Source organism: Lynx canadensis, chromosome B2, assembly GCF_007474595.2.
Source record: "Lynx canadensis isolate LIC74 chromosome B2, mLynCan4.pri.v2, whole genome shotgun sequence".
NCBI classification, from domain to species: Eukaryota; Metazoa; Chordata; class Mammalia; order Carnivora; family Felidae; genus Lynx; species Lynx canadensis.
In genome coordinates this window covers 105,538,636-105,566,012 of record NC_044307.1, presented here as the reverse complement: position 1 = coordinate 105,566,012, position 27,377 = coordinate 105,538,636, and the positions used below count along the sequence as shown (strand labels likewise).

Here is a 27,377-nt window from a genome sequence, read left to right as displayed (position 1 = left end):
GATTTGAAAGAGGGCTTGAGGGCGCCTGGTGGCTCAGTTGGTTAAGCATCAGACTCTTGGTTTCATCTCAGGTCATGATCTCATGGTTTGTGAGTCTCAGCTCCATGTCAGGCTCTGGACTGCCAGTGCGGAGCCTGCTTGGGATTCTCTCTCTCTCCCTTTCTCTGCCCCTACTCTGAACTCTCTCTCTCTCTCTCAAAATAAATAACCCTAAAAAAAAAAAAAAAAAAAAAAAAAGAAAGGGGGCTTGAAAGACAGAAAATTATGTGCATGTTCCTACATGTCTCACTAGTATGCCAAGAATGCAAGGCTATGATTGCTTTTTACCCAGGCCATTTCTCAGAGTGTGTTTGCAGCAAGCAACATTGAGAGGTGAAATAGTTCCCCTCTTGGACAAAGAGCAGGCTTGATTACTATTTGTTATGCAATGGTGGTACCCCAAGCTCTGTGTTCTCTCAAGTAACATAATCCACTCAGTGTGATGGAATTTGGAGGTGATTAGGTCATAAGGGCAGAGAACTCATTAATGGGATTAGTGCCCTTATATAAGAGACTCTAGAGAGCTCCCTTGTGCCCTCTACCATGTGAGAAGACCCCTATCTATGAAACAGGAAATGGGCACCCACCCGACACGGAATTTGATGATATCTTAATCTTGGACTTCCCAGCCTCCAGAACTGTGAGAAATAAGTTTCTATTGCTCATAAGCCACCCAGTCTACAGTACTTTGTCTCCAGTGACTAAGCTGTTAATCATGGTATTACAAAGACTCCCACACACAGTAGGTATCCTCAATATATGTTTGGATGTTTCTTGAATGACTGAAAATGAATATATTAAGAAGATGATGGTGACCATGAGGGGATTGGTTAATGAGGCCCAAAACTTGACAAGGAGAATTACTTTAAAGTGATTTGCAGAGTTTTAAAAGCAATTTGTAATTATACAGTTTCTTTTGAGTATATAAGCTCATTTATCCCATTAATAATCTTATCAAACCAAGTTTTCTTAAATTAATATTCTCCTAGCAAAAAAAAACGAAAAAAAACTATCAAAAACATACTAAAGGCACCATAAAAGAACTCATGTACATACTCACACACACACACACACACACACACTCATGTACACACACACACATGCACACACATGCACACACACACACATACACATATACTTTTCACCTGACTTTGATTCCACAGTAACATATGCTATTAAGTCTTGGGCATCATTTTTCTAATTCCAGGGCATCTATAGTCTTTTTTTTAAATGTTTTTTAACGTTTTTATTTATTTTTGAGACAGAGACAGAGCATGAGCAGGGGAGGGGCAGAGAGAGAGAGAGACACAGAATCTGAAGCAGGCTCCAGGCTTTGAGCTGTCAGCACAGAGCTGGACGCGGGGCTCGACACGGGGCTCAAACTCATGGACTGTGAGATCCTGACCTGAGCCAAAGTCAGACGCTTAACCAACTGAGCCACCCAGGCGCCCCCAGGCCATCTATAGTCTAAAAGGGAGTATCACTTCCTCTTTTTGGAATCAGCATGTTCTTGCCTTCCATTGATTACCCCGGTGTATCCAATGGTCTTGCTCAGTAATCAATTGATTTAGGCTTTGTAGGGAATGTGTGAGGTGGTTATTCAGTTCATTTAGGGTAAAACCCAAAGCCCTTATTCTGGCCCAAATGCTTTTTATGATCTACTGGCTAACTTCTCACCCCTTCCAGTCTCTGCCCAAAGGTGACTGCTCAGTGAGGACAACAACTCTCTAAATTCCAGCATTTCTAATGCCTCTTAGAGTGTTCTCCTTTTTCTTTTTTTCCTCACGGTATTCTTCTCTTCCTTACCTTCAATTATTTGCTTATTTATTATTGTTACTGTTTGTTATCTCTCTCTCCCCTTAGAATGTAAGCCTCACAAAGTCAGGGTCTTTGCTGTTGGTTCATTGATGTATCCCAAGTACATGCTGGAAGCAAAGCAGGCACTAAATAAATATTTGTTAGTCTAAATGAGTGAATAATAATGAAATCATAGAAATCAATAGGAAATATTTGCTCAAATCAATCAATATTTGCCCAAATATTAAAAAATGGGCAAAAGGCTTAAATAGGCATTTCATAAAAGAGGATAACCAAATGACTAGTAAACCTAGGAAAAGATGCCAAAAACCTTTAATGGTTAGGGAGATGCCAATTAAACACACAATGAGAAATACCATTACATACTCACTAGAGTGACAAACAATAAATAATTGGAAATACCAAGTGTGGCAGAGGTGAGAAGCAGTGGGAACCCTCATAGCAGCGTACACTGGTATAACACTTATGGCAAACATTTGATATTATCTAGCAAACTGGAATATATACATGACCTCATGCTTTCATCTATTCCAGGAACACACGTTGAAGCAACACTTGCACATACCTACCAGAATTAAAATACAGGAACGGTCACTCCAGCATTGCTCACAAGCGCCAGAAACTGGGAGCAAACCAAATGTCCATCAGCAGTTAAATGGATAACCAGACTGTGGTATATTCAGGTAGTAGAATACTATCCAGCAATCAAGACAAATAAGTTGTTCTAGGCATACTATGGATGAATCTATCAAATAAAAGCAAAAAAGATGATAAAACAATTCGTAGAGAACCAATTAGAAAGTGATTTCACTCATACAAAGTTCCAAAACAGACAAAAATAAACATTAATAATTTAGGAATGCGCACATAGGTGGTAAAACTATAAATAAAAGTAAGGTAATGAGGGCACCAGGGTGGCTTAGTTAAGCATCTGACTTCAGTTCAGGTAATTATCTCACAGTTCATGAATTCAAGTCCCACATCGGGCTCTCTGCCATCAGCACAGAGCTTGCTTCAGATCCTCTGTTCCCCTCTCTCTCTGCCCCTCCTCTGCTTGTTCTCTTTTCTCTCTCAAAACTAAATAAACTTAAAAAAAAAAAAAAAGTAAGAGAATGATCTCTCCCCGCGCCCCTGACCGCCTGCCGCCCACATTTAGGCAGAGAGAGTTGACCCTGTGAAGTGACACTCGGGCAGGTGTTTTCTGGGTTGCTGGAGATGTCCTCTCTCTTTCCCCTCTGTGGCGGTTATGTAGATGTTTACTGTGTAATTATTTTTTTAAATGGACACAAATGTTTCATATACTCTTCTCTATGTTTGATAACCCACAATTTTTAAAATGACAATAAATTGCCCAATTTTATAGAGATTTCTTTCATTCAGAAATTTTTCATGTTTTATTCCTTGTGGCAAAGGATCTTGATAGACAATACCCCTTTTTTGATACAGGTCTCTTTCTTTAGATAAGAATATAATATCATCAGTTCCACAGCCCTTATATTGCAATTCACAGGAGATATTTCGTAAGGTGGCAATGAGGAGGAAGGGACAAAATAAGATCAACTACAGGCTTAGCTTTCAGGGCAGACCCAGTTTTGGACACATGGTAAGCACCCAATGGAAGCTTGCTGCTGACTAAATAGGCAGTGGCGGCTGGGGCTGACTCAGACAGGGAGTATTTCTCAATCTTTGTTTTAGGAAGAATTCTTTACAATAGGCCACCTGGTAGGTAAGATGTTGTGAAACTTAGGGTTCCCAGATGTTTTCCAGCCAGAGACATTTGTGGGGACATTGTGTAGACATCTGTCTACAAATGTAGACAGTTGTATATAATTCTGTTTGCAGATGCTCCCTCAGGACTTGCTTCTTTAGTTTGTAGAGCATTGATATTTTGATCTATGGCTTTGGATGGAGCAAAGAGATCATGCCTAATCTTATGAGGCTCTGTAAACTGTATCATCTTGCCTAACTCAATGCAGTGTGGAGTCATCTCTTAGAACAATATGGTTGTTTTGCAGCAAATATTATTAGCAGATGCTGTGTCTGAATCTCTTCTAAGCTGAAGCCTTTAGGGCAGCATAAAGCCAGGGTGATCATAAAGAATCAGCTGGTGAGCCAGCAAATAAATACAGTTGACCCGTGGACAACACAAATATGAACTGCACAGCTCCACTTGTACACAGATTTTTTCAATACAGTATAATACATTAAATGTATTTTCTCTTCCTTATGATTTTCTCACCTTATGATTTTCTTTAGATACAGTAAATAATGCATGTAACATATAAAATGTGTGTTAATCAACTGTTTATGTTATCACGAATGCTTCCAGTCAACAATAGGCTATTCGTACTTAAGTTTTAGGGGAGTTAAGGGTTATACATGGATTTTCAACTGTACGAGGGTCAGCGCTTTGAAGCCCCAATTGTTCAAGGATCAACTGTATACACCCAGTGGAGAAATGCTTTGTAAGCCCATGATGTGGCCTGTTTGTGGCTGGACTCCAAGGAGTAGTGTGTCCCACCAAATAGTGGTGACCATGTTCCCACCATGAAATAACTTCTGTGTCCTGATTCCCTATGTTTATTCAAAGTGGTCTCAGGTATCAAGAGTTGCCAAGTTCCTGGATGAGATGAAAAATAGTAGGGGTCACTAAGGACATATGCATCTTTTCTGCTCACAAGGGCACATGGGCTAAAAAGGGACAAAACTGGCCCAGTAATAAGGACAACAGGTGGCCACTCTGAACCACACTATCCAGACAGGCTCAGTCCACTAACTTTAGTTCTGCCTGCCATTGACTGTATGACCTTGGTCTAGTAATGTAACCACTCCAACCTTCAATTCCTCACTTGTACGTGCGAGTGATGTGTTTTGTGGGTACCCTACAACGTTGTAAAAATGAACTGAAGAGAAAGATATAAAACTTCCTGTTGACTGCAAAGCCCTACACCATTGTAAGGGTTCTTTTTAATCTTTTCTAACTACACAGTTAACATTTATTTTTCATTACAAAAAAACATCCAAAGATCAAAAACACATGAGGTTTTTGTTTGTTTGTTCTGGAGCGGGTTGTTTTTTTGTTTTTGTTTTTGTTTTTTGGTTTTATGTGGGTTTTTTGTTTTTTTGTTTTTGTTTTTGTTTTGAGAAAGAGAGAGAGAGTGGGGGAGAGGGGCATAGAAAGAGAGAGAAAGAGAGAGAGAGAGAGAGAGAGAGAGAGAGAGAGAGAGAGAATCCCAAGTAGGCTCCACACTCAGCATGGAGCTCAATGGGGGCTTGATCCATGACTTAAGCCAAAATCAAGAATCAGATGCTCAACCGACTGAGCCACCCAGGTGCCCCCAAAACACATAAGACTTAAAGAAAAACTCCTCTGCCTTATTACTAGTCTTTAGAATTGACCGAATTTGACAATTTGTTGCTTATCTTTATATACTTTATGAATGCATGTGTTTATATATATGTAGGTGTATTTTTTTTAACAAAGAAGGAAGCATAACTCTTTTCTAATTCTAAAAATTCTAATCAACGGAATTTTTTTATGAGAGAAACTGTTATATAGGGACATGGAACAATGATATTTAATGTGAAAAAGTTGCAGAACCACATTTATAATACGATAATATTTGTGTAGAGGGGCGCCTGGGTGGCGCAGTCGGTTAAGCGTCCGACTTCAGCCAGGTCACGATCTCGCGGTCCGGGAGTTCGAGCCCCGCGTCGGGCTCTGGGCTGATGGCTCAGAGCCTGGAGCCTGTTTCCGATTCTGTGTCTCCCTCTCTCTCTGCCCCTCCCCCGTTCATGCTCTGTCTCTCTCTGTCCCAAAAATAAATAAACGTTGAAAAAAAAAATTAAAAAAAAAAATATTTGTGTAGACACAGAGCCTATGGCTTCCTCTGGTAAAACTACATTGCAAAGGAATGAGGTAAGTGTACGTTTTACTTCACATAGTTCTCTATTGTTATCATTTTTTTCTTAAGCATATATACTTGAACAATAATTAATAAAGACTGTGCAAGAGAAAGTAAACAAAATGGAGACAATATACTATAAGTGCCCATGTTAGACCAGAGCGGGGGGCGGAAAGCATGGAAAGAGAAGAATATACAAAAGAAATGGGAAGATGAAACAAAGGAAGCAGAAATAAAAGTAAGGATGATACGATTTTCAAAATTATTCATTAGGGAATAGAAAATAAAACTGATCATGTCGTTTCTGCCACTAACCTTCTTATAATATAGACTCACTAACAGGATATTCAGTTCTGCTGACAAGTTCTTTTAAACGATCCTGTGCAACAAAGGGCAAATAGAGCCCAAGACAGAGATCTGTTCAGAGAGGAAGAAGGGCTAAATAGGCCCAGTGCTCAATTCCTTTACAGTTTAAAGTTTTCATATTTTATTTTTTTCAAATGCACAAAAAAGCCATAAATTTGGGAGATGTGCAGAAATGACAAGCTAATGTCCCCTGATATTGTCAAGCACCCGACTCTTGATTTCAGCTCAGGTCATGATCTCACAGCTCATGAGTTCGAGCCCCGTATTGTGCAGAGCCTGCTTGGGATCCCCTCTTTCTCCCTCTCTCTCTGCCCCTTCCCCCCACCTCTCTTTCTCTCTCTCTCTCTCTCAAAAAGAAATAAACTTAAAAAAAATAATTTTGTGGGGTGCCTGGGTGGCTCAGTCGATTAAGCATCCGACTTCGGCTCAGGTCATGATGTCACCGCTTGTGGGTTTGAGCCCCGCGTCGGGCTCTGTGCTGACGGCTCATAGCCTGGAGCCTGCTTCAGATTCTGTGTCTCCCCCTTTCTCTCTGCCCCTCCCCCGCTCACACTCTCTCTCTCAAAAATAAATAAACATTAAAAAATAAATAATTTTGTCTACAGATACTGTGGCTCTCAATAAATGTTTGCCTTCTCTCCATCAACAAATCCTGTCATGTCTATGTTCAAAATTTACCTTGACTCTATCCACTTTTTCTATCTTCATCACCATCGACCCACTTCAAATTCACTCCTACCTATTTTCACTGCAGTGGCCTCCTGACGAGTCTTTCTGTTTCCATGTTGGCTCTGTGTCTTCCCCCATGCCATTCCTTTTTCCACAAGAAAATCAGAACAGTCTTCCTAAAATGCTCATGGGGTGAAAACCAAAACCCTTCGCATGAATTCGAGGACCTGCACCACCTGTCCCTTGCTCCTTTTTTCCAGTCACCTCTAACTAAGGCTTCCAGCTGCGCTCAGATCTTTCTCACCTCAGTCTTTGCCATGCTGTTCTGCAAACTGAAATGCTCTTCCGTTCCTCAGGTTTCAGTTTCTCACAGAGTTCCCAGCCCCCTCCTGTACTCTAAATCAGGCCACAATTGGTATTTCTATATTTACTTGCATGCTATGGGTTTCATCTGACTTCCCTACACTGTCAAAACTGTATAATGACTATACAGGGGCTCAGAACAAGATCCTTTCTACTTTTGTGCATATTTGAAATTTACCAAAATAAAGTTTTAAAATCTGCCCTCTGACCCTACAAACTCAAACCAACAGTTAGGCTTGCAATTGTCGTTTTCCATATTTTGTATTTTTAAAAAATTGAGTTTCCTGTTCATGATAATTTTTTGTTTGTTTAGTACCCACATTAGAGCCGTCAGAGGCGGTATTTTAAAGTTTGAAACAATGTATTATCTTCAAGAAAGTGAATTTGAAACTAACATCAGATAACCTAACAGAAAGGTCAAAAGTTCAATCATCCTTCCGCTGTTTCTGCTACTGTCTCTGCTACTAAAGTCTTTTATTTGACAACATTCTTATTCAGTGAAAAGGACCCTAAACCAGGGGTGGAAAACTTTTGATCTACTTCCAGTTTGCCCCTTGGACAGAATCATTTGACTTTGCTTCCTTTTTAATAACTAATATAATAAATAGGTAGAGTGCTCAATTTTTTATTTGATTTAAAATTGTTTCCACAATTTGAAAAATCGAAAAAAAAAAGTCATAAAAATACCAAAGCTTATTTTTTAAAAATGAAGCGAGAACTCAAAAGAACTTTCCTCATATCCATTAATAAGGTCATAAGTCAGCAGTAGTGTGCATACCAGGTGTATCCACAAAGCCAAGAATGGGAATCACTGTATCTCCTTCTTTAGATTTGATGCTCTCACTCTTCTCTGCTCTATGAACATACTTGTGCAACATGCTATAGTACTGCTCCTTTGGATTGAAAGTATATAGTGATGAAATTTGCTGCCAGTCTCTAATGCTTGGGGTATTGTATTCCTTCGGATGTGAGCACTCAAAGAAACATTTAACATTCTCTTTGGCCAATTCTGTCGCATGCTCTGTGGCTTGACTCTTAAGGATCTGCTGCTCCTGTTCCAAATAGATTTTCCAAAATTTCAGCTGCAGAAAACTAACTGGAGATAGGCATCGGATGATAGATGTAAAAATCAAAAGGAAGGTGATAACAACTGCGATTAGGATCCAGCCCAGCACCTGAGGAAAACACAACAAAACAGCAACTTAGTGACATTTTTTCGTAAAAAAATTTTAAATCCTTACATAAAGGTTGAACTATTCACAGTTATGCTGATGAACAAGCAACCGTTTTAGGTCTTAGTCTCTTAAGAGAAAGAAGAGACAACCTCCCAAACGCCTCAACCACTTGACAGGTCATTTTCCAAGTCCCGTCGAGGGCCCAGGGAAAAGCCTACTTACTCGTCACTCGGCTAGAATTCAACACGTGGAATTTCGGCAAATCCAATGAAAGAAGCATTCATTTTCAAGAGTCTCTGGGCTTTATATGCCCAGAAGCAGTGTGGGGCGGGGGCTTTAGAGCCAGGGAGGCCCATTTTATTGTAACAATTCTGCCTTCTTCCGGCCGGACAAACAACTTGATCTGGACTTGGTGTACTGGCTAAAAGAGAGTAAGTAAGGCAGGACGGGAGCTGAACGGCCAGGCGCGGTATCCGGCACAGAGCAGGTGCCTTCCCTCCTCTTCGTTCGTTTTACTGAAATTGTCGCCGTTCCAGCTTGTCGCCCGGGGTCCCGTGTCTGGGGCGAGGGCACCGGCCCAGCCGGCCCCGCTCCCATCCTCCCAACCGCGTCCAGCGCCCGCGCCTGACCTGAGACTGGGCCTTGAGCTCCTTCAGGAGGTCCTGCGCGTCGGGCGCCCGGGCCTGGTGGCAGGGCGCCAGCGGCAGCTGGGCCTCGCAGGCGGCGTCGCGGCCCCGGCACAGCAGCCGCGCCAGTGGGGCGCTCCCGCTGGCCGCGCACTCGTAGAAGGCGCCCCCGAGCAGCGCCACGGCCACCCAGGTGAGCGGCGCGACGGCGGCGGTGGCGCTGAGCTGCACGCACACCAGGGCGGCCCGCAGCCGCGGCCCGCAGCCCCCGGGGCGGGCGCCGCGCGCGCAGCAGCCGGTCAGCAGGCGCCAGGTGCGCGCGCTCAGCACGTAGCCCAGCAGGAAGAGCGCCAGCGCGGGCACCAGCAGGAAGACCAGGCCGTACGGCAGGTTCCAGGCGGCGCTGCAGGGGCACTGGAACACCGCGACGGAGAACAGGCGCTCCCCGCCCGCCGTCAGGAGCGTCACCAGGCCGTAGCCCAGCACGCGGGGATGCTGCAGGTGCAGGTTTAGCACCGCCTGAAACTTATCCATGGGCCTCGTGCCGTGGACGGGGCGCCCTGGACGGGGCCGGATGCTTCTGCCTCTTCACCGCCCTGCACTTTTCACTGCCCCGCGCTTGCAGTGGTTTGGGTGGACTGAGGTCTAGGGCTTCCCACTCTGCGAAGCAGCAGCTTCCGGACAGGGGGAAAGGGCCTCTCCGGGCTCCGAGAGCTTTCGCTTTCTTATTTCAGGCAGAGCAGCTGTGGCCAACACACACCTTTGACGTCCGCAGGACCCCTGGTGACTTCTCTCTCGCAGTTCAGGAACCTGACTGAGGATAGACCCCATTCCATTGTTACCTTTGTTTTCCCCCAACTTATAAGAAACTAGGGGGCTTTCCTTGGCATCCTGATTCAATGCAGCTACCCAAATGAAAAGAATACATTGTATTTGGACAGAAAGGAAAACACTCCGTCTTCCCTTATTGCAGCCACCCTACTTAGTTCCTAAGCCAACTCCAAGTCAGATTAAATGATTACGAAAAAACCTGGTCATTTACGGGAAACATTACTCAAGGACAAATTTTCTAGTTTCTCTTTCATAAGCGAAATCACCACAAAGCCCAGCTCAAGTTCGGGTACCTCCGTGATCTTCTGTTCCCCTCCTGTTCTTCTGGACAGAATCACCAGCATAATTCACACGGACTTCTCTGATCTCCCACAGGTCGTTAGACTGGATATATTGTATTGACTTCTGCCTCCTTTATTCCCCCAGGTATGTGCTAGCATTGGCAGTACTTTGACAAATGTCCAATTTTTACTCAGTGACCACCAAGGTGATCAGAGGTGGGTGGTGAGGCAGCGGAGACATGGTTATTCGGAAAACACTGATTGAACCCCCAAAATTCCAACTGCTGCCACATCCAACTAACATGTTGTTTCCTCCACCTTTCTCAAAAAGCAGCATTGCTCTGACTCAAACTGTCACCATTTCGGTGAAATTGAGCCATTTTGGTTTGTGGCTGCAGAGTGAGGTGAGAGGTGCTTGAAAGAACATAGGCTTTGGAGTCGGGTGCATCGTGTCTGTGCGTGTATTTAATAAGTGCGCCCTGGGGCGCCTGGGTGGCGCAGTCGGTTAAGCGTCCGGCTTCAGCCAGGTCACGATCTCGCGGTCCGTGAGTTCGAGCCCCGCGTCGGGCTCTGGGCTGATGGCTCAGAGCCTGGAGCCTGCTTCCGATTCTGTGTCTCCCTCTCTCTCTGCCCCTCGCCCATTCATGCTCTCTCTCTGTCCCAAAAATAAATAAACGCTGAAAAAAAAATTAATAAGTGCGCCCCTCTGAGACTCTGCATCCCCATTTGTAAAAGCAGAATAGTCCTCACTTTTCAAGATTGTTGAGACAAGTAAATTGAGTAGCATATGTAAAACACCTTTATATATAAGGTGTGCCCATTAAATGAATGTTTTTTTTTTAATTTTTTTAATGTTTATTTATTTTTGAGAGAGAGAGAGAGACAGAGCATGAGTGGGGGGAGGGTCAGGGAGAGAGGGAGACACAGAATCTGAAGCAGGCTCCAGGCTCTGAGAGGTCAGCACAGAGCCCATCGCGGGGCTCGAACTGTGCGATCATGACCTGAGCTGAAGTTGGACGCTTAACCTACTGAGCCACCCAGGCGCCCTGAATGAATGTTTAATGTGAGGGATTGCCTCTTATATCGCAACGCTGGGAAGAGACAACAAATAACTGTGTTGTACATGATTTAAGAATGCGTATTAATGCTCAGTTTTAGACCAAGGATTGTATTCAGTGAGTCGATGATCCTCTCTTGCCTTAGGAGAATTGCTGTGCCCTTTGAGGTCCACCTCACTACAAGGAGGGTATTTGGTTATGGAGTCTGGGTGGACAGGTCATAGTGAACTGGTTACTGTCAGCACCCATCCACCAGGTTTGCCTTATTCACCTGGGAAGAGTAAGTAGGCTAAAGAACCATGTGGACTGTTAGAGCACGGAAAAGAAATGTATTATTCTTTTCTTAGTCCAGCTTGCCTTCTTAGCAACCTCCCAGCACTGGTGCCTGGCCCCAAATCACCATTCCCTAGCATTTTGATGAAAAGCTGTTCTCTCTGTGTGAGTCTTAAGAAGCTACCCCCAAATCAGAGTCTAAATTGTCATGCAGGACAGTTGGGGACCATTTCTCTGAGATTAAACCAGGTACTGCTGGGCTCCCTGTAAACTTGCAGCAAAAGTCCGTATTTGAGGCACATCGCTTCTTCTATGCCTATCATATCTTTATTCCTACATCTCAAAAAAATTTTCTTTTTCTCTCCCATTGTCCTTCAGGTGATTCTGCCCTTTTACTGCTAGACTCTTCTTCACTCCCACCACACGTCTCCTAAAGACGTTGCCTTCCCCCTCCTCGCTTTCCATATATCACCATGAACAAATTCTTTTATATACACCTTTATGCAGATGGCTTTATTCAAATCTCCCTTAACTGTAACCAAACTAAAATGTGCCCGCTCTGTCCTCTTGAGTGAGGTTTATTTTATTCTCCCACATTTCTCAAAACAAGGAGGAGGGTTGGCTGGCATTCTCCCATTACAATGTCCAAACCCAGGCTTTCCTGTCATCTTCTAATACTTTATTCTCCACTGAGAGTCAAGCTATTCAGCACAACTTCCTCCCCCACTTCACTCCTGCCACCCGTGCTCATTCCCTGCATTTATCAAGACTTTCACATCTGGTGACAGCCTTCCTCGTCTCCCTAGCTCCTGTTATTTAGTCAAGGATTTGGTTTCATATCTTTTTAGTTATGGAAACTTTCATTTTGCCAGTCCCCTATCCGTCTAATTTGTTTATTAACAGTTTATTTGTTCATTTGTTCATTCAGTCGCTCATCTAAAATGTGTAATAAGCCCCCATGATATGATAGGAACTTATAAAAGTGCCTGGTATTATTGGGTACCACAAGGAATAACACAAATAGATACCCTCCTTTCATTGAGCTTATATTAGTGAGGAGATAGATAGAGGAGGCAAATCTCAAGGGTATGCAAATAATTAAAATGGAATCATGTAGTAGAGAGTCTCCTGAAAAAGCCTTTGTAAGGGGAGGACATTTAAGGGTCCATCTGAATGACCAAGGCTCTGGGGTTCAAGGGATCTTGGCATTCTGTGGTTGGAAAGAAAGCCAGAGTGATGGGACATTAAAGGTGAAAAGGAAGTTGGCACATTTTGAGGGCAGAGGTGCAGGTGAATGGTTGGGTTTAGGGGCTTTATAGACCAGAGTATGTGGTTGAGAACCCTGCCCCTGAACCTCATTACAGACTGAGCTGCTTCCTGACCGATTATCCTATCAGCTTGTATCTCCAAACACTACTTCCTGGGGTTGCCACCACCGTACTCCCCAACTCTGCACTTATTACAGGTTACCGTAATTGTGAGTCTGGGTTCTGCCTGCCAGTCTGAATTTTCTCCCAGAACCAGCAGATGAGTCTAGTATCCTGATATCTATCCCTGCCATCTCTGGAGCAGCGGGTGGTTCTAGTTCTGAGTCTATTGAAGATGGTTCAGCCCTTTATACCCAGCTCCGTTTGGAGAAAATATTGCTGAGAAGTTCAGTGTTTAGTGGAAATAGAGTAACATCCTAATGGTGTGGAGAGGATTCAAGAATTTTCTCTGGAGAGTAGACTAAATAATATTTGAAAGACCTTTACACTTTGGGAAATCTGTAATTTAACACCAATTTACTTTAGCTTTTAAAAAATGCATGAGAGATTCTCATGGTAAGCATGTTGGAAAACCAATGGTTATGGGGTTTGTTTTGTCTTGTTTTAACTGTCATACTTTCTTTCTCAGCACTTTCATTACCACTGTCAGGAATGGGTTTCAGAAACCACAAAAAATTTCATGGAAGAGACAGGAAAAGAAACTCTTGAAAGAATTTCACACTGAATGAAAAAGTTCCTTCTAGTCGTCTTCGAGTGAGCTAGTTCTCAAACATTATTCTCTGTAGTCTTCCTGAGAACTCAGACTACTGGTATGACCCTCCTTGGAATATGACTGCTGGATTCTAGCAATGTGTTGATCCTGGCCCCAAGACCCGCCCACGAAAGTAAAGTCAAATCAAAATTTGTCTATATTTTAAGTATCCACCATGTACAAGACAAAACTTTAGATGCCAAAAATAACACGTAAATTTAGAAAAATCTGACAATCTTAGAGAATACCTTTCTGTGCGCTGTAATTTATGGATTTATTATTTATGTTATGTATTTGAAAATCTTAACCTGATATTATCTGAAGATTTTTGAATGTTTATAAAAGTTCTTCCAGTGGAAGTTTAAAGCCAAAGGAGGGAAAGATCATACCCTTCCCCAGACACAGGATGTCGTTTGTTAAATGGCAATCCCATGACGGTTCAAGTAACGTTTTTACAGATTATTTTCTCTTTTTCTTAGCATGAATTTTCTAAACCTGTCACAAAATTTTAAGTATTCACTGATTCACACACTAAGAATACTTTTTTTTTTTTTTTTTTTTTACAAAAGATGATTATTTTAACCCTGAGGACCTAGATGTGGCCAGTCTTTGCTGGGACCACTGTCGTCATCGTCATCGTCACCATCTGACACCGTAAGTCTATTAAAGGTTCTAGTTTTCCCGCCGTGGTTCTTAGAACCTATGTCTATTAAGGATTTTGGTAAATTAAATTATGTTTTTCCCTCGACTCAAATTATTTCACAGGTGATTTTACTGTGTGCTAGAGTTTCATGGTCAATGGCCACTTACTTACACTTCGCTTCATCCCGAGCCTCAGTTCCCCTGCCGTGCCGATTTGGTTTACCAGTTTGCGAACTATGATAAAAGGTTTGGATTTCCAAAGATAATAATGGTGAATCGCAAATAAGATTAAAGGACAAGAATAAAGAAGAAAAGTAATTTAATAGGAGGAAATTTGGGTTTCTTCAAATTATAAATAACATTATCGCAAAGTCTCAAAAAAATTTACGTTAATGGAGAACTTAAAAAGTGTTGTGGAAGGTCTTTCCTAAAAGAATATATCACATGAGGGGCACCTGGCTGGCTCAATTGGTAGAGCATGCTACTCTTGATCTGAGGGTCATGAGTTTAAGCCCCACATTGGGTATAGAGATTACTTAAAAATAATTGGGGCGCCTGGGTGGCTCAGTGGGTTAAGCGGCCGACGTCGGCTCAGGTCTTGATCTCACGGTCAGTGAGTTCAAGCCCCGTGTCAGGCTCTGTGCTGACAGCTCAGAGCCTGGAGCCTGTTTCACATTCTGTGTCTCCCTCTCTCTGACCCTCCCCCGTTCATGCTCTGTCTCTCTTTGTCTCAAAAATAAGTAAACATTGAAAAAAAAAATTTTTTTAAATTAAAAAAAAATAATAAGATAGATAAGATAAAAAATAAGTCACATGAAATACGCCACATATTGAAAACACTCACATCTATGCAAATGGAATACAAAGTAAGTGCACATGATTGAGGTAGATCTGTATGTGCTAGTATGGTGAAAAGGCAGAGTTGACATGTTAATTGGAAAAGGTAAACAAAAATTCTGCCTGTCATACATTTGTGTAAAAAAAGGAAAGAAAAAGAAAATGTATATATGTCCCTTGCAGATGTGTACACTATTCTGCAAGATTAAAAAATACTGTCAAGGGATGCCTTGATGCCTCAGTTGGTTAAGCATCTGACTGGGGCTCAGGTCATGATCTCACGGCTCGTGGTTTTGAGCCGCACATGGGGCTCTGGGCGATCAGCACAGAGCTCGCTTCAGACCCTCTGTCCCCTTCTCTCTCTGCCCCTCCCCACATCTCTCTCTCTCTCTCAAAAATAAATAAACATTAAAAAAATACTGTCAAATGTTTATCTCTGAGAAGTAATGGAGAGGGTTGGGAATGAATGCAGGGAGAGAGATTTGTTGTATATCTTTCTTCACTGTTTGCCTTCTAAAAACATGCATATGTTTCTTCTACAGTTAAAAAACACTAACATGAAATGTCTTGATCTAATGGAGAATCTCTGAGGAACAAGTCTGGAAAGAGGCTTTTTCACAGGCTCTTCTTTGTCCTTCCTTCTCTGTACACAGGGCTTTTATCAAGGGTTGCTCCCTGAGCCTGGATGCCAATCATTCACCTCTCCCTGGCAAAAGTAATAAATCATAGCGAGAAACTGACTGCTTTTGAAGAATATAGAAGATAAAGAAACTGAGTGTTTGAGAACTGGAAGGTGGCAAAAAGCAGCAGGAGGCGAAGAGGAAAAGATCAAGTGGAAAGGTTGGGATTGGGTGACATTTGTCCAAATTCTGAGGGAAACAAGATGGAAAGACCCATCTGTCTCCTTCAGAGAGGGCTTCAGCTCTACTCTGTAGAGTCTCCTATGTATCCATTACTGTCACAGAAACAAGGCAGAGAGGAAAGCTAGGTGGTAAAGAAAGGAGGTGGGTGAGAGTTTAGATTGTGGAGCTTTTGAAGGGCAATAGGGAGTTCAGCTTCCAGCAGTTTAGAAACCACTATTGCTTCTTTTAAATGTTGATCCAGACAAGTTTTTCCTGGGTTTCCAAGAGCTACCTGTTTTGCTCTAGCTTCCTTAAAAACCATGTATGTACGGGGGAGAATCCAGAAAACCAATAGTGTTTGGTGAGTTAAGATATTGTTTAATGGAGGCTGGGAACTGCTCCTAACTGAGCAACAGATTTAAGGAAAGAGAAGTGATTCCTAGTAAAAAGAATTCCAATTTATCCCAGGATCTCTTTCCTGGGGGGCTATTATCAAGTTGCAAGAACAGTAAGAAAAGAAATACCATTAAAGCACTACTCTCTTTCCATGGAAGGAGGAGGAAGTTGGGGCAGATATTAGAAAGCACTCTGGGAATTCATTACTGAATTGAAATGGCTTCTCATCTGTACACACTGACAGATAATCTTCAGGGATACTAGAAAACCAGGTTGGAGGGACACCACTGTCTTCTAGATGGAGTCTTGGCTTCTTCCCAGGAACCCCACACTCTCCTTGCTCCAGCTCTGGGAGCTGCATACTCTGCTCCTTTAGGAAGCAACTCTCTCCTCTTTAGGGATTGCTTTTCAATGATGAACATATAGATCATCTTCTCTGTGTCTACATTCTTCTACTAGGCAGCATTTGCATCTTGGGAAAGTTTGGGTAATACCATAATATCCTGTCTCCAAGACATTTTCTGTTCCTTCGTCCTGTTCATTATAGACAGTGATGTGATCAGAATATGTCTCCCAAAATTCATACATTGAAACCCTAACCCCCAAAAGTGATGGTATTAGTAAGTAGGGCCATTCTGAGGTGTTTAAGTCATGAGAGTTTTTAAGAGTAGGATTAGTGCTCTTATAAAAGAGGCTCCTGGGGCGCCTGGGTGGCGCAGTCGGTTAAGCGTCCGACTTCAGCCAGGTCACGATCTCGCGGTCCATGAGTTCGAGCCCCGCGTCGGGCTCTGGGCTGATGGCTCGGAGCCTGGAGCCTGGTTTCCGATTCTGTGTCTCCCTCTCTCTCTGCCCCTCCCCCATTCATGCTCTGTCTCTCTCTGTCCCAAAAATAAATAAACGTTGAAAAAAAAAATAAATAAATAAAAGAGGCTCCAGAAAGATCCCTAGCTCCTGGGGGGTGGGGATCTCCCAATAGCTATTAAATACTTCAGTGAATTCTTGTGGTCCACTTTACTGTACGGGGACAAGTACATGTAATCTTTCCATTTGCCAGAAGGAAAGGAATGATCATTAGTTCTACTATAGGCTACTCTTTTGTTTCACTCCTCTTCCCACTCCAGAACTCACAAACCTTCTTTCCACCCCTTCTAACTGCCCCCACCCCCCCGCCACAATAAAAACACAAAGAACAAAAAAGCAGAAGTCCAAACATGGAGCTCACAGTCCAGAGTTTGGGTAGTGCATGGTAGTCTCTACATTAGGTCTTCATGTGGCCCCTCTTGGGCTACAGACCCATGAACTCACAGTAATAGATTAATCTGTCCCTCCACAGACAATGTAGAGTGGAGGAATAGGGCCAGAACAACCACAAGAAATACTCCATTCTGAAAGGGAAAAATGGAAGCCAGAAGCAGGCACTGATTGACCTCTTATGTTTCTGGGCAGATACCAGAAAGGCCTCTACCCGAAACAAGGCTGTTGAAAAATGTTCCTTGAATCTCGACTCTACCCTCTGGAGAGTCTTCTTATGTTACTGTCCTTGGCCACATACTAATGAGTATATGCTCTTCTGGGAGCAGACTAGTGTTCTTAGTTCATGTGCTACTTGTACAATGTTGGAAGACCACAAGTCCAGTTGGGTTTTTGATTCCTTTGACTATAAATGTCTCCCCAAATTATTTAGTAAGCTTCTTGTCTCTGATTTCAGTAAAATATACTTGCCAATACTGTTACTCACAGTTCTTTTCAAAACATAGTTCTCAGATATACTATATGCTTTTGCTTTCTTGCCCCATTCTCTCTCTTCTTCCCTCTGCCCCCACTAATTTGTACATACCTGTCTTTTTCTTTTGCCAGTACAGGTACTCTGAGTAAACATGAGACTATAGTTTTCTGTGGGAAAGCTACACCTTTATTTTGATCTTTCTGTGGCTCTTTGCCAATTGAATACCTTAATTTTATCTTTGCGCCAAAGTTCTGAACTTATTGAGAGGTATTGCCAATAGGTGTACAAGCCACACTTAATTTGGCCTTCCCATGAGTTTATTTTAATGGACTTGGTCTTCCAAGGCTTCCCCAAATTCTCTCTTTGAGTTTGGCGTCTAAAACCTGTCAGGTTTTCCGGTTTTGCAAGTCCTCATTTTTCTGAAATATTTCTATTCCTTGTTATTTCTTCTTACAAATCCACCAGTTCTTTCTTAAGGTCATAAAGTCTTGCCAAAATGTAGCCAGCAGCAATCAACACACACTAGAAACATTGTTTTCTAATTTTTTCTCCTAGAGCCACATTTTCTTTATATATATATATATAATCTTTCCAAATTAATGCAGAAGTTCATTTTATCAGCAACCAAGTAAGAACTGTGGCCTCACTGGCCTCCATTATCAGCTTCTATGCTGTTCACCACTGGCTTGCTAAACTAACACCACAAATTTTAGGAAGGGAAGTGAAACTTTTTCAAGCAATCTAACAATAAGACATAGAAAAAGTTATTTCCTTTTGGTTGTTGTCTACAGCTGAAGTAAAAAAGAAAAATGCCTCCCTTATTTCATCCTCTTCTGTTTGGGTTTGGGAAGACAGGGGAACAATGGGGCAGATAGTGAGGACGATGACAAATGATTTTTATCATGGAAGTGCCCCACGTCAAATACCAATATTTGGTCCAAACTGGTCATAAGGCTCCACCAAACTGCAAGGGAAAGGGGGAGTATGGTCCTCTCCTGTGCCTTAAAGGTGAACAGAACTGCACAAACATGAATGTGTGAGGTCTACCGTGTGTTACACGATCAGTTTTTCTAAATTCCCCCATCCACCCCTGAATCTTTTTAAGCCTCCTATTTGTTTTCTTATTACATATGACAGTTTTATCATCTTTTATTTGCTGCTTACGATTTTTTCCATCTCCCCAACTAGATTATAGGTTTCGTGACGGCGAGATCTAACTCCTCTTTGGCTACACAAGTCTTAGCACAGTACCCAGGACATTATAGGTGTTCAGTAAATATCTGTGGGTATAAGGAGTGAATCAATGGATGAATGAATGAATGAATGAATGGGAAGCAGACTTGGATTTTTCTCTTCTCTTACTGCAGAGTCAGCACCATGTGTACTTTGCTCAGCTCGGAACTTGAACCCTTCTACAGAGATCACGTCTGTCTGAGCCTCTTGAATTGCCAACCTTGTGATAAACAATAGGTAAACGTATCCAGGGAGAAACAGGGCAACACCAAGGAGACAACAGGGCCATAGGACAGGTTCCAGGTACAGCTGAAGGGCCATCTGGACACCCACTCCCACCCACTTTCGTCAGAGTCACCAAGCACAGTGGGGGGTCGGGGTGGAGCCACAGGCGCTGACAGAGTAGTGACTCCCCCACAACTTCCTCCTTCCTGCCCAGCTCAGCCTGTTTACTCAGCAGACTTGTCTGGTGTAAAGCTCTCATCTTCCCCACAACCGGCCCCATTTCTCCACCACCTTCCCATACCACACATAGCTGTATTTCTTAAGGGAGGGATTTTTCTTTTTACGTTAGCTGTAGACAGCAACCAAAGGTAAATAACAATTTGTCTATATTTTATTATTCGATTCCTTAAAGAGGTTTCACTTCCTTTCTTGGGAGCAATGAGCCAAGCATGAATAGGTTTTGTGGACACTAAGTCTCAAGTTTGACTGTGACTCCACTTTGGCACTCTACCTGACCTTCTCCGGTAGTGCCGGGCACCTGCCTTACCTTATTAAGTTAATTAAAGTTTGGCTACTAATGACACTCTTCTGGTTCTCCTCCTAACTTGGTGGCTGTCCATCTAAGTGTCCTTCCCAGGCTCCTCCTCCAATCATTAATATTGGTAGTCACTAGAATTCAATCCTTTCCACATACACTTCCCGAATAATCTCCTTTTGGTGCACCACTAGCTAGATGTGTGACCTTGGGCAAGTTATTGGCCTCTGTGTGCCTCAGTTCTTTCATCTGTGAAATGAAAATAATAGTATTATGTGCCTCCTTGGGTTGTTGTGAAGATTACATGGGTTGATATAAGTAACATTCTTTTTTTGAATTTTACTAAGTTTTTAATTTTAATTCCAGTGTAGTTAACATACAGTGTTCTATTAGTTTCAGTTGTATGACACAGTAATTTAGTAATTCTATACACTACTCAATACTTATCATGATAAGGGTACTCTTAATCCTCATCACCTATTTCACTCATCTCCCCACCCACCTCCCATCTGGTAACCATCTGTTTGTTCCCTATAGTTAAGGGTCTGTTGCTTGGGGTACCTGGGTGGCTCAGTTGATTAAGTGTCTCACTCTTGGTTTTAGCTCAGGTCATGATCTCATGACTCGCGAATTCAAGTCCCACATCGGGCTCTGTGCTGACAGCACAGAGCCTGCTTGGGATTCTCTGTCTTCCTCTCTCTCTGCCCCTCCTACCCCCTCTCACACTCTCTCTCTGTCTCAAAAATAAATAAACATTTTTTAAAAACTGAGTCTGTTTCTCGGTTTGTCTCTCTCCCTTTTTCCTTTGTTCATTTGTTTTGTTTCTTAAATTTCATGAGTGAAATCATAGGGTATTTGTCTTTCTCTGACTGACTTATTTCCCTTAGTATAATACTCTTTAACTCCATCCATGTCATTGCAAATGGCAAGATTTCATTCTTTTTTTTTATGGCTGAATAATATATATTCTATTGTATATAAATATATCACCTCTTCTTTATCCATTCATCTATCAGTGGACACTCGGGCCACTTCCATAATTTGGTTATGGTAAATAATGCTGCAATAAACACAGGGGTGTATGTATCCTTTCAAATTAGGTTTTCATATTCTTTGGGTAAATACTTAGTAGCGTGATTACTGGATCACAGTGTAGTCCTATTTTTAAATTTTTGAGGAAACTCCATACTGTTTTCCACAGTGGCTGTACCAGTTTGCATTCCCACCAATGTGCACAAGAATTTCTTTTTCTCCACATCCTCACCAACACTTGTTGTTTCTTGAGATACATGTAACGTTCTCAGACTAGTGCCAGCCACATGGTAAATGCTCAGAACGTGCTGTCAATTACTTGTTACTCTCTTTTCCCATGGCTTTGACAACCAACTGTATGTCACCATTGCCAAATCCCCATCTCCACTCCTCCCCTTTCCTAAGTTCTCTATGGGTATTTCTGATTTCCTATAGCAGACATTTTTGCTTATGTCCAGCAATCATCTCAAACCCAATCATTTTCCCCCAAAACTTACTTTTCCTCCAGAATTCTGATGTCACTTAAGGATATCAGTCTTTCAAGCTGGAAAACCGAGGGTCACCTGTAAGTGCCACCCCATTTCCTGTGCAGCTCGGTGCTGCCCCAGGACCGTCCCTCATATTGGACCTCTTCTCCACCCTCACTGAAAGTGGACCAGGCCCTTATTCCCTCACTCCACTCTAGCTGATGCCACACGGTCCTATCAGACAGAGTTAACTTCCTGAAAGAAATCTGATTTAGGCTGGAGAAACTGTTGTGCACATGTGAAAAGTACAAAGTACAAAAGCTCATAGCAGTATTGTTTGTATTAGGAAAAAACTGGTTTAAAAAATGTCAATAAGTATCCAACAGCGTCACACAGGAGAAATTGCAAAATATTCGAACAGGAGAATGCTATACAGCAGCGTAAATAAACGCTGACACAGCGACAACCAACAAGGATGCATGTTAAAAACATTATGTTGTTGGGCTGTCTGGGTGGCTCAGTCAGTTAAACATCTAAGTTCAGTTCAGGTCATGATCTCACAGATCGTGAGTTCAAGCCCCATGTCCGCCTCTGTGCTGACAGCTCAGAGCCTGGAGACTGCTTCAGGTTCTGTGTCTCCCTCTCTCTCTCTGCCCCTCCTCCCCCCTCTTAAGAAGTAAATATTAACAAAAAATATTTTTAAAAAAACATTATGTTGAGCAAGAAAAATCAAACACAAACAAAAATTTAAGTATGACTCCATTTATAAAAAGTTCACAAACAGTTAAAATAAAATTTTATTTTCTAAGGATGTTTATAAAAGTCATGAAACAGTAAAGAAAAAGAAAGTGTTGAGGAAGAATCACAGACACAGTGATTACTGTCTTTGGGGCTTGAATGGGATTATGACTGGGATAGAAAGAAGGGGGAGTGTTCACAAAGTTATATTTCTATACCAGGGTGAGGAGCACAGAAGTATTTGCTTTATAACTATGCTTTATACAGTATATTTCTTTTACTAGTTTTCTGACTGTGGCTTATGTTTTCTTAACTTATCAGGCAGAAAAAGAAAGAAATACAGTCACATTATTTTCTGGTTGAATATCCTCAATATTCCCATTGTCAAGAGGACAAGTTCTGTATTCCCAACTATATGGGATCTCTTCCCAGTCCTGCTCCAGACACCTCTGTCCCCTCCATCCCGTGCACCCCAGTTTCCCACAGCGCTGCCCCCTACATTACCTGTACTGACTTATCACAGTGTTCCTCGGTTCTGTGTCTTTTCATTAGCTCTGCTTGCTGCTTGGAATGCCGTTTCTCTGTTCTTCACCTGGCAAACTACTCTCCTCCTTTAATACTTCGTCCAATGTCATATTTTCATTGAGGCTATCCTTAAAACCCCCAAGTGGAGTTAGTAGTTCTGTTTCCTTGCTCCACACTATTAAATAAATAAATAAATAAATAAATAAGTCTGCAACGGTCCTTACGGTGCCTACTGCAGCAATCCTTTCCAGAATTCTGTCTCCCCTACTAATCTGGGAGCTCCCAGAGGGCCAGGGCCTCTTCGTATTCATCACTGTGTCACTGAGCAAAGTCCGTCGTTGCCTGTCCAGCGCTCTTCTCACTCCTGAGGGAGCTCTCACCACACCACATATTAGCTGCCTCTCTTTACTTGGCTGTCTCCGTTGATCATACAATTTTTGTGAGAATTGAAGTGAGATGGTGGAAAGAACCCAGCACAGTACTTAGGTCATTTTGGTTTTACAGTTAGATTTTATAAAAGATTTTTTTTAGCAGTGGTGACTCAGAAATGTGCTAGAGGGCGCTAGTTCACTGCCATAATAGGCTCTTGGGCTCTATGGGGTGTTAACGTTTGACTTGATCATCTAACAGAGAATCAAAGACAGTTTAGTAAACAAATGATCAGCCATCTTTATTCAGGGAAATAAATGAATACAGCTCAAAAATTTAAGTCTGCAACTTGCTTGAAATTATTTGGGGGAAGAACAATCCAACAGCTGGATTGATGGCATCATAAACTTGTTTTCATCCCTGTTTTGTTTATTCTCCCCAACCAAGGGTTGGTCTAACTTACAGTTGGAAATGTCAAAGCAGGCAATGTTGGTTTTGGTGATGCCTTCACCTGCACCAAAGTGAAGAAATGCCAAGCAAGGTGACTCCTTAACTGTGAAATGAAAGGATTGGACTAGATCATCTGCAGAGTCCCTTTCAATTCTAACATTTTGTAATCCACAATTCTGGTTCTGGAAGGAAACAGGCATGATCTCCAGAAATTACAAACATTCAACCAAAAAGTGCCAAAACTCAATCAAAAGTGAAAAAACAAATAATTCTTTAAATCTTCCAAAACAGGAAGATAAAACAAAACAAAACAAAAAACAGTTTCATTCTTTCCTTCCATTGAATGCTGGGGTTTAAAAAGCAGTGTGAGCATCCCCAAAGGCAAGGGAATTAAAAGCAAAAATGAATTACTGGGACCTTATGAAGATAAAAAGCTTCTGCACAGCAAAGGAAACAACCAACAAAACTAAAAGGCAACCAATGGAATGGGAAAAGATATTTGCAAATGACATATCGGACAAAGGGCTAGTATCCAAAATCTATAAAGAGCTCACCAAACTCCACACCCAAAAAACAAATAACCCAGTGAAGAAATGGGCACAAAACATGAATAGACACTTCTCTAAAGAAGACATCCGGATGGCCAACAGGCACATGAAAAGATGCTCAACGTCGCTCCTCATCAGGGAAATACAAATCAAAACCACACTCAGATATCACCTCACGCCAGTCAGAGTGGCCAAAATGAACAAATCAGGAGACTATAGACGCTGGAGTGGATGTGGAGAAATGGGAACCCTCTTGCACTGTTGGTGGGAATGCAAACTGGTGCAGCCACTCTGGAAAACAGTGTGGAGGTTCCTCAGAAAATTAAAAATAGACCTACCCTCTGACCCAGCAATAGCACTGCTAGGAATTTACCCAAGGGATACAGGAGTACTGATGCATAGGGGCACTTGTACCCCAATGTTTATAGCAGCACTCTCAACAATAGCCAAATTATGGAAAGAGCCTAAATGTCCATCAACTGATGAATGGATAAAGAAATTGTGGTTTATATACACAATGGAGTACCACATGGCAATGAGAAAGAACGAAATATGGCCCTTTGTAGCAACGCGGATGGAACTGGAGAGTATGATGCTAAGTGAAATAAGCCATAGAGAGAAAGACAGATACCATATGTTTTCACTCTTATGTGGATCCTGAGAAACTTAACAGAAACCCATGGGGGAGGGGAAGGAAAAAAAAAAAAAAAGAGGTTAGAGCAGGAGAGAGCCAAAGCATAAGAGACTCTTAACAACTGAGAACAAACTGAGGGTTGATGGGGGGTGGGAGGGACGGGAGGGTGGGTGATGGGTATTGAGGAGGGCACCTTTTGGGATGAGCACTGGGTGTTGTATGGAAACCAATTTGACAATAAATTTCGTATATTGAAAAAAAATAAAAATAAATAAAAATAAAAATAAAAAAATAAAAAAGATAAAAAACAGTGTAACAAGTGATTGGCTGTCTCAAAGATGTATTGATTGTGAAGTATTTTCTAGCTTCTTTTATATCTCCACACCTGTTAATAATTATTTCAGACAAATATTTGCCTTTAAGAGAGGGAGATGAGGTAGACTTCTTTTATATAAAGTATTAACCAGCCAATATAAGCCAGCATTATAGTTTTACAATGACTTCATTCATTTCAAACAACCTGAAAAACCCGCAAACATTTATGAGTAAGAGCAAAATCCAGATAACAATATTAAGGGATGAATATGAAGAAATCAGCAAATAATTTGTTTTTATGTTTATGAAGCATTGCTACTTCATAAGAATCAAAGTGACTCGCAGTTTGGGTGTAAGATGAGACCAGAAACAAAAAGCAGAAGCCTGATTTTGCACTGATGATATATCTGATGCCCTGTGTAAGCCGTGCTGCAGAATCTTAAACTACGACAAATAGTTGTAATTTCTAGAATATGGGGTTGTCTTTTAGAGGACAAGCCAGGCTGGGACCCGAGAAGGTAACGGGGTAAAAATACTGCTCTGGTGGGCAGCGAGGTGCAGGTTCAGAAGGGCATTCATTACAGTGTTGCTGAAGCATGGGGAAAATCGAACTGTGGCAGAAGATGGGAAAGAGCCCAAGACTGAGCCAGAAGTCAAGAAGAGTAAGGCAGGAGCAAAGGAAAATGGAAAAAAGGCAGCAGGAGAGGGGGAGTCCTGTACGAGGACCCCCATCCCCACAGATGGGAAAACCTTGCCCAGTGGCAAATCGGACAGGTTCAAGATCTGCACCTGGAATGGGGGTGGGCTTCAAGTCTGGATTAAGAAGAAAGGTTGAGACTGGGTAAAGGAAGAAGCCCCAGATATCCTGTGCCTCCACCAGACCAAATGTTCAGAGAACAAACTACAGCTGAACTTCAAGAGCTGCCTGAGCTATCCCATCAGTACTGGTCAGCGGCGTGAGACAAGGAAGGTACGGTGGCATGGTCCTGCCCTCCCACCAGTGCCCACTCAAAGTCTCCAAGGGCATCGGTGAGGAGGAGCATGATCAGGAAGGCTGAGTGACTGGCTGAACTGGACACCTCTGTGCTGGTAACAGCCTAGGGACCTGACCCAGGCAAAGTCTAATGCATCTGGAGTACCAGCCACGCAGGGGGGAAGCCTTTCACAACTTCCTGAAGGGCTTGGCTGCCCGTGAGCCCCTTGGGCTATGTGCGGCCTCACTGTGGCTCAGGAAGAAATGGACCTTTAAAACCCCAAGAGAAACAAAAAGAATGCTGGCTTCTCTCCCCAAGAGCATCAAGACTTTGGGGGAATTGCTACAGGCCGTACCACTGACTGACAGTTTGGGGCACCTGTGGACCTACATGATGAATGCCTACCAAAGTGTTGGTTGGCAATCTTGATTACATTTTTTGTTGTGTCACTCTCTGTTACCTTGCACTGTGTGACAGCAAGTTCTGTTCCACAATCCTGGGCTGTGACCAGTGTCCCATCACCCTATACCTAGCACTTTGACACCTTCCCTAAATTAAGCCTGGGAAGTAAGTTCCCCAAGCTAGCCTTAAAACTTAACACCCATCCCCAACTTCTTTAAAAACTGCTCTCTGAAGAGGGGTGCCTGCGTGGCTCACTCGGTTAAGCACTGGGCCCTTGATTTCCACTCAGGTCATGATCTCCTAGTTTGTGAGTTTTAGCCCCGTGTGGGGCTCTGTGCTGACAGTGGGAAGCCTGCTTGGGATTCTCTCTTGTGCACATGCTCTCTCTCTCTCTCTCTCTCTCTCTAAATAAACTTAAAAAAAAAAACAACCCGCTCTCTGGAGAAATCTGCACTGTATTTCCCTTCTAAAAATGTGAATCCTTCAACCAGGCTCTTAGTGATACTCAGGTTTCCTTTAAACCCAAAATTTCTCTCTATTTTGGTGGGTTTTTTCTCCTTCTCCTTCTCCTTTTCTCCTCCCCCTCCTCCTCCTTCTTCTTCTCCTTCTCCTCCTCCTCCTTCTCCTTCCCTTCCTCTCCCTTCTCCTTCTCCTCCTCCTTCTTCTTCTTCTTTTTGCATTAAACAAAAGCTACTGATGACTTCCTCTGAACTGTCCACTTGAAAATAAAGAGCCATAGTTTAAAAAAATAAGCAAATAAAATACGGGGGTGTCTTTTAGTCTTTTTTTTAATGTTTATTTATTTTTGAGAGAGAGCAAGCAGTGGAGGGACAGAGAGAGGGGGAGACAGAGGATCCAAAGTGGGCTCTGCGTGGACAGCAGAGAACCCGGTGCGGGGGGCTCAAACTCTAGAACCCGTGAGATCATGACCTGAGCTGAAGTCACTTAACCTACTGAGCCATCCAGGTGCCCCAAGTCTATCTTATTTTTTAAAGTCTACTTTGACAAAACAAAAACAAAAACAAAAACAAAACCTTTTGTTGCTGTTTTCAGTTTCACAAGAT

General features: G+C 42.4%; 1 protein-coding gene, 1 long non-coding RNA gene and 1 pseudogene across 2 annotated transcripts; 2 read left to right on the top strand and 1 right to left on the bottom strand.

The window, feature by feature from the left end:
* Positions 1–2,152: 2,152 nt before the first annotated feature.
* CALHM6 (calcium homeostasis modulator family member 6) lies at positions 2,153–9,694 on the bottom strand. The gene is made up of 3 exons (XM_030316208.1): positions 8,965–9,694; positions 6,807–8,335; positions 2,153–2,602 (listed from the first exon to the last, which is right to left on the bottom strand). The coding sequence occupies exons 1-2, from the start codon at positions 9,493–9,495 to the stop codon at positions 7,913–7,915; spliced, it is 954 nt and encodes a 317-aa protein (XP_030172068.1). The 5' UTR covers positions 9,496–9,694; the 3' UTR covers positions 2,153–2,602; positions 6,807–7,912.
* LOC115514323 lies at positions 9,390–19,577 on the top strand. Its single transcript, XR_003968944.1, has 5 exons — positions 9,390–9,462; positions 10,168–10,218; positions 13,993–14,077; positions 15,556–15,742; positions 19,234–19,577. It is a non-coding gene; the product is annotated as an uncharacterized LOC115514323 (long non-coding RNA).
* A 5,758-nt stretch (positions 19,578–25,335) lies between these two features.
* On the top strand, positions 25,336–26,452 carry LOC115514982 (annotated as a pseudogene).
* Positions 26,453–27,377: the final 925 nt, after the last annotated feature.

Coding starts and splice junctions, on each gene's coding strand:
- CALHM6 (XM_030316208.1), bottom strand. CDS start 9,495: ATGGATAAGTTTCAGGCGGTGCTAAACCTGCACCTGCAGCATCCCCGC. Junction 8,336..8,964: donor AGCTCAAGGCCCAGTCTCAG/GTCAGGCGCGGG, acceptor TGTTTTCCTCAG/GTGCTGGGCTGGATCCTAAT.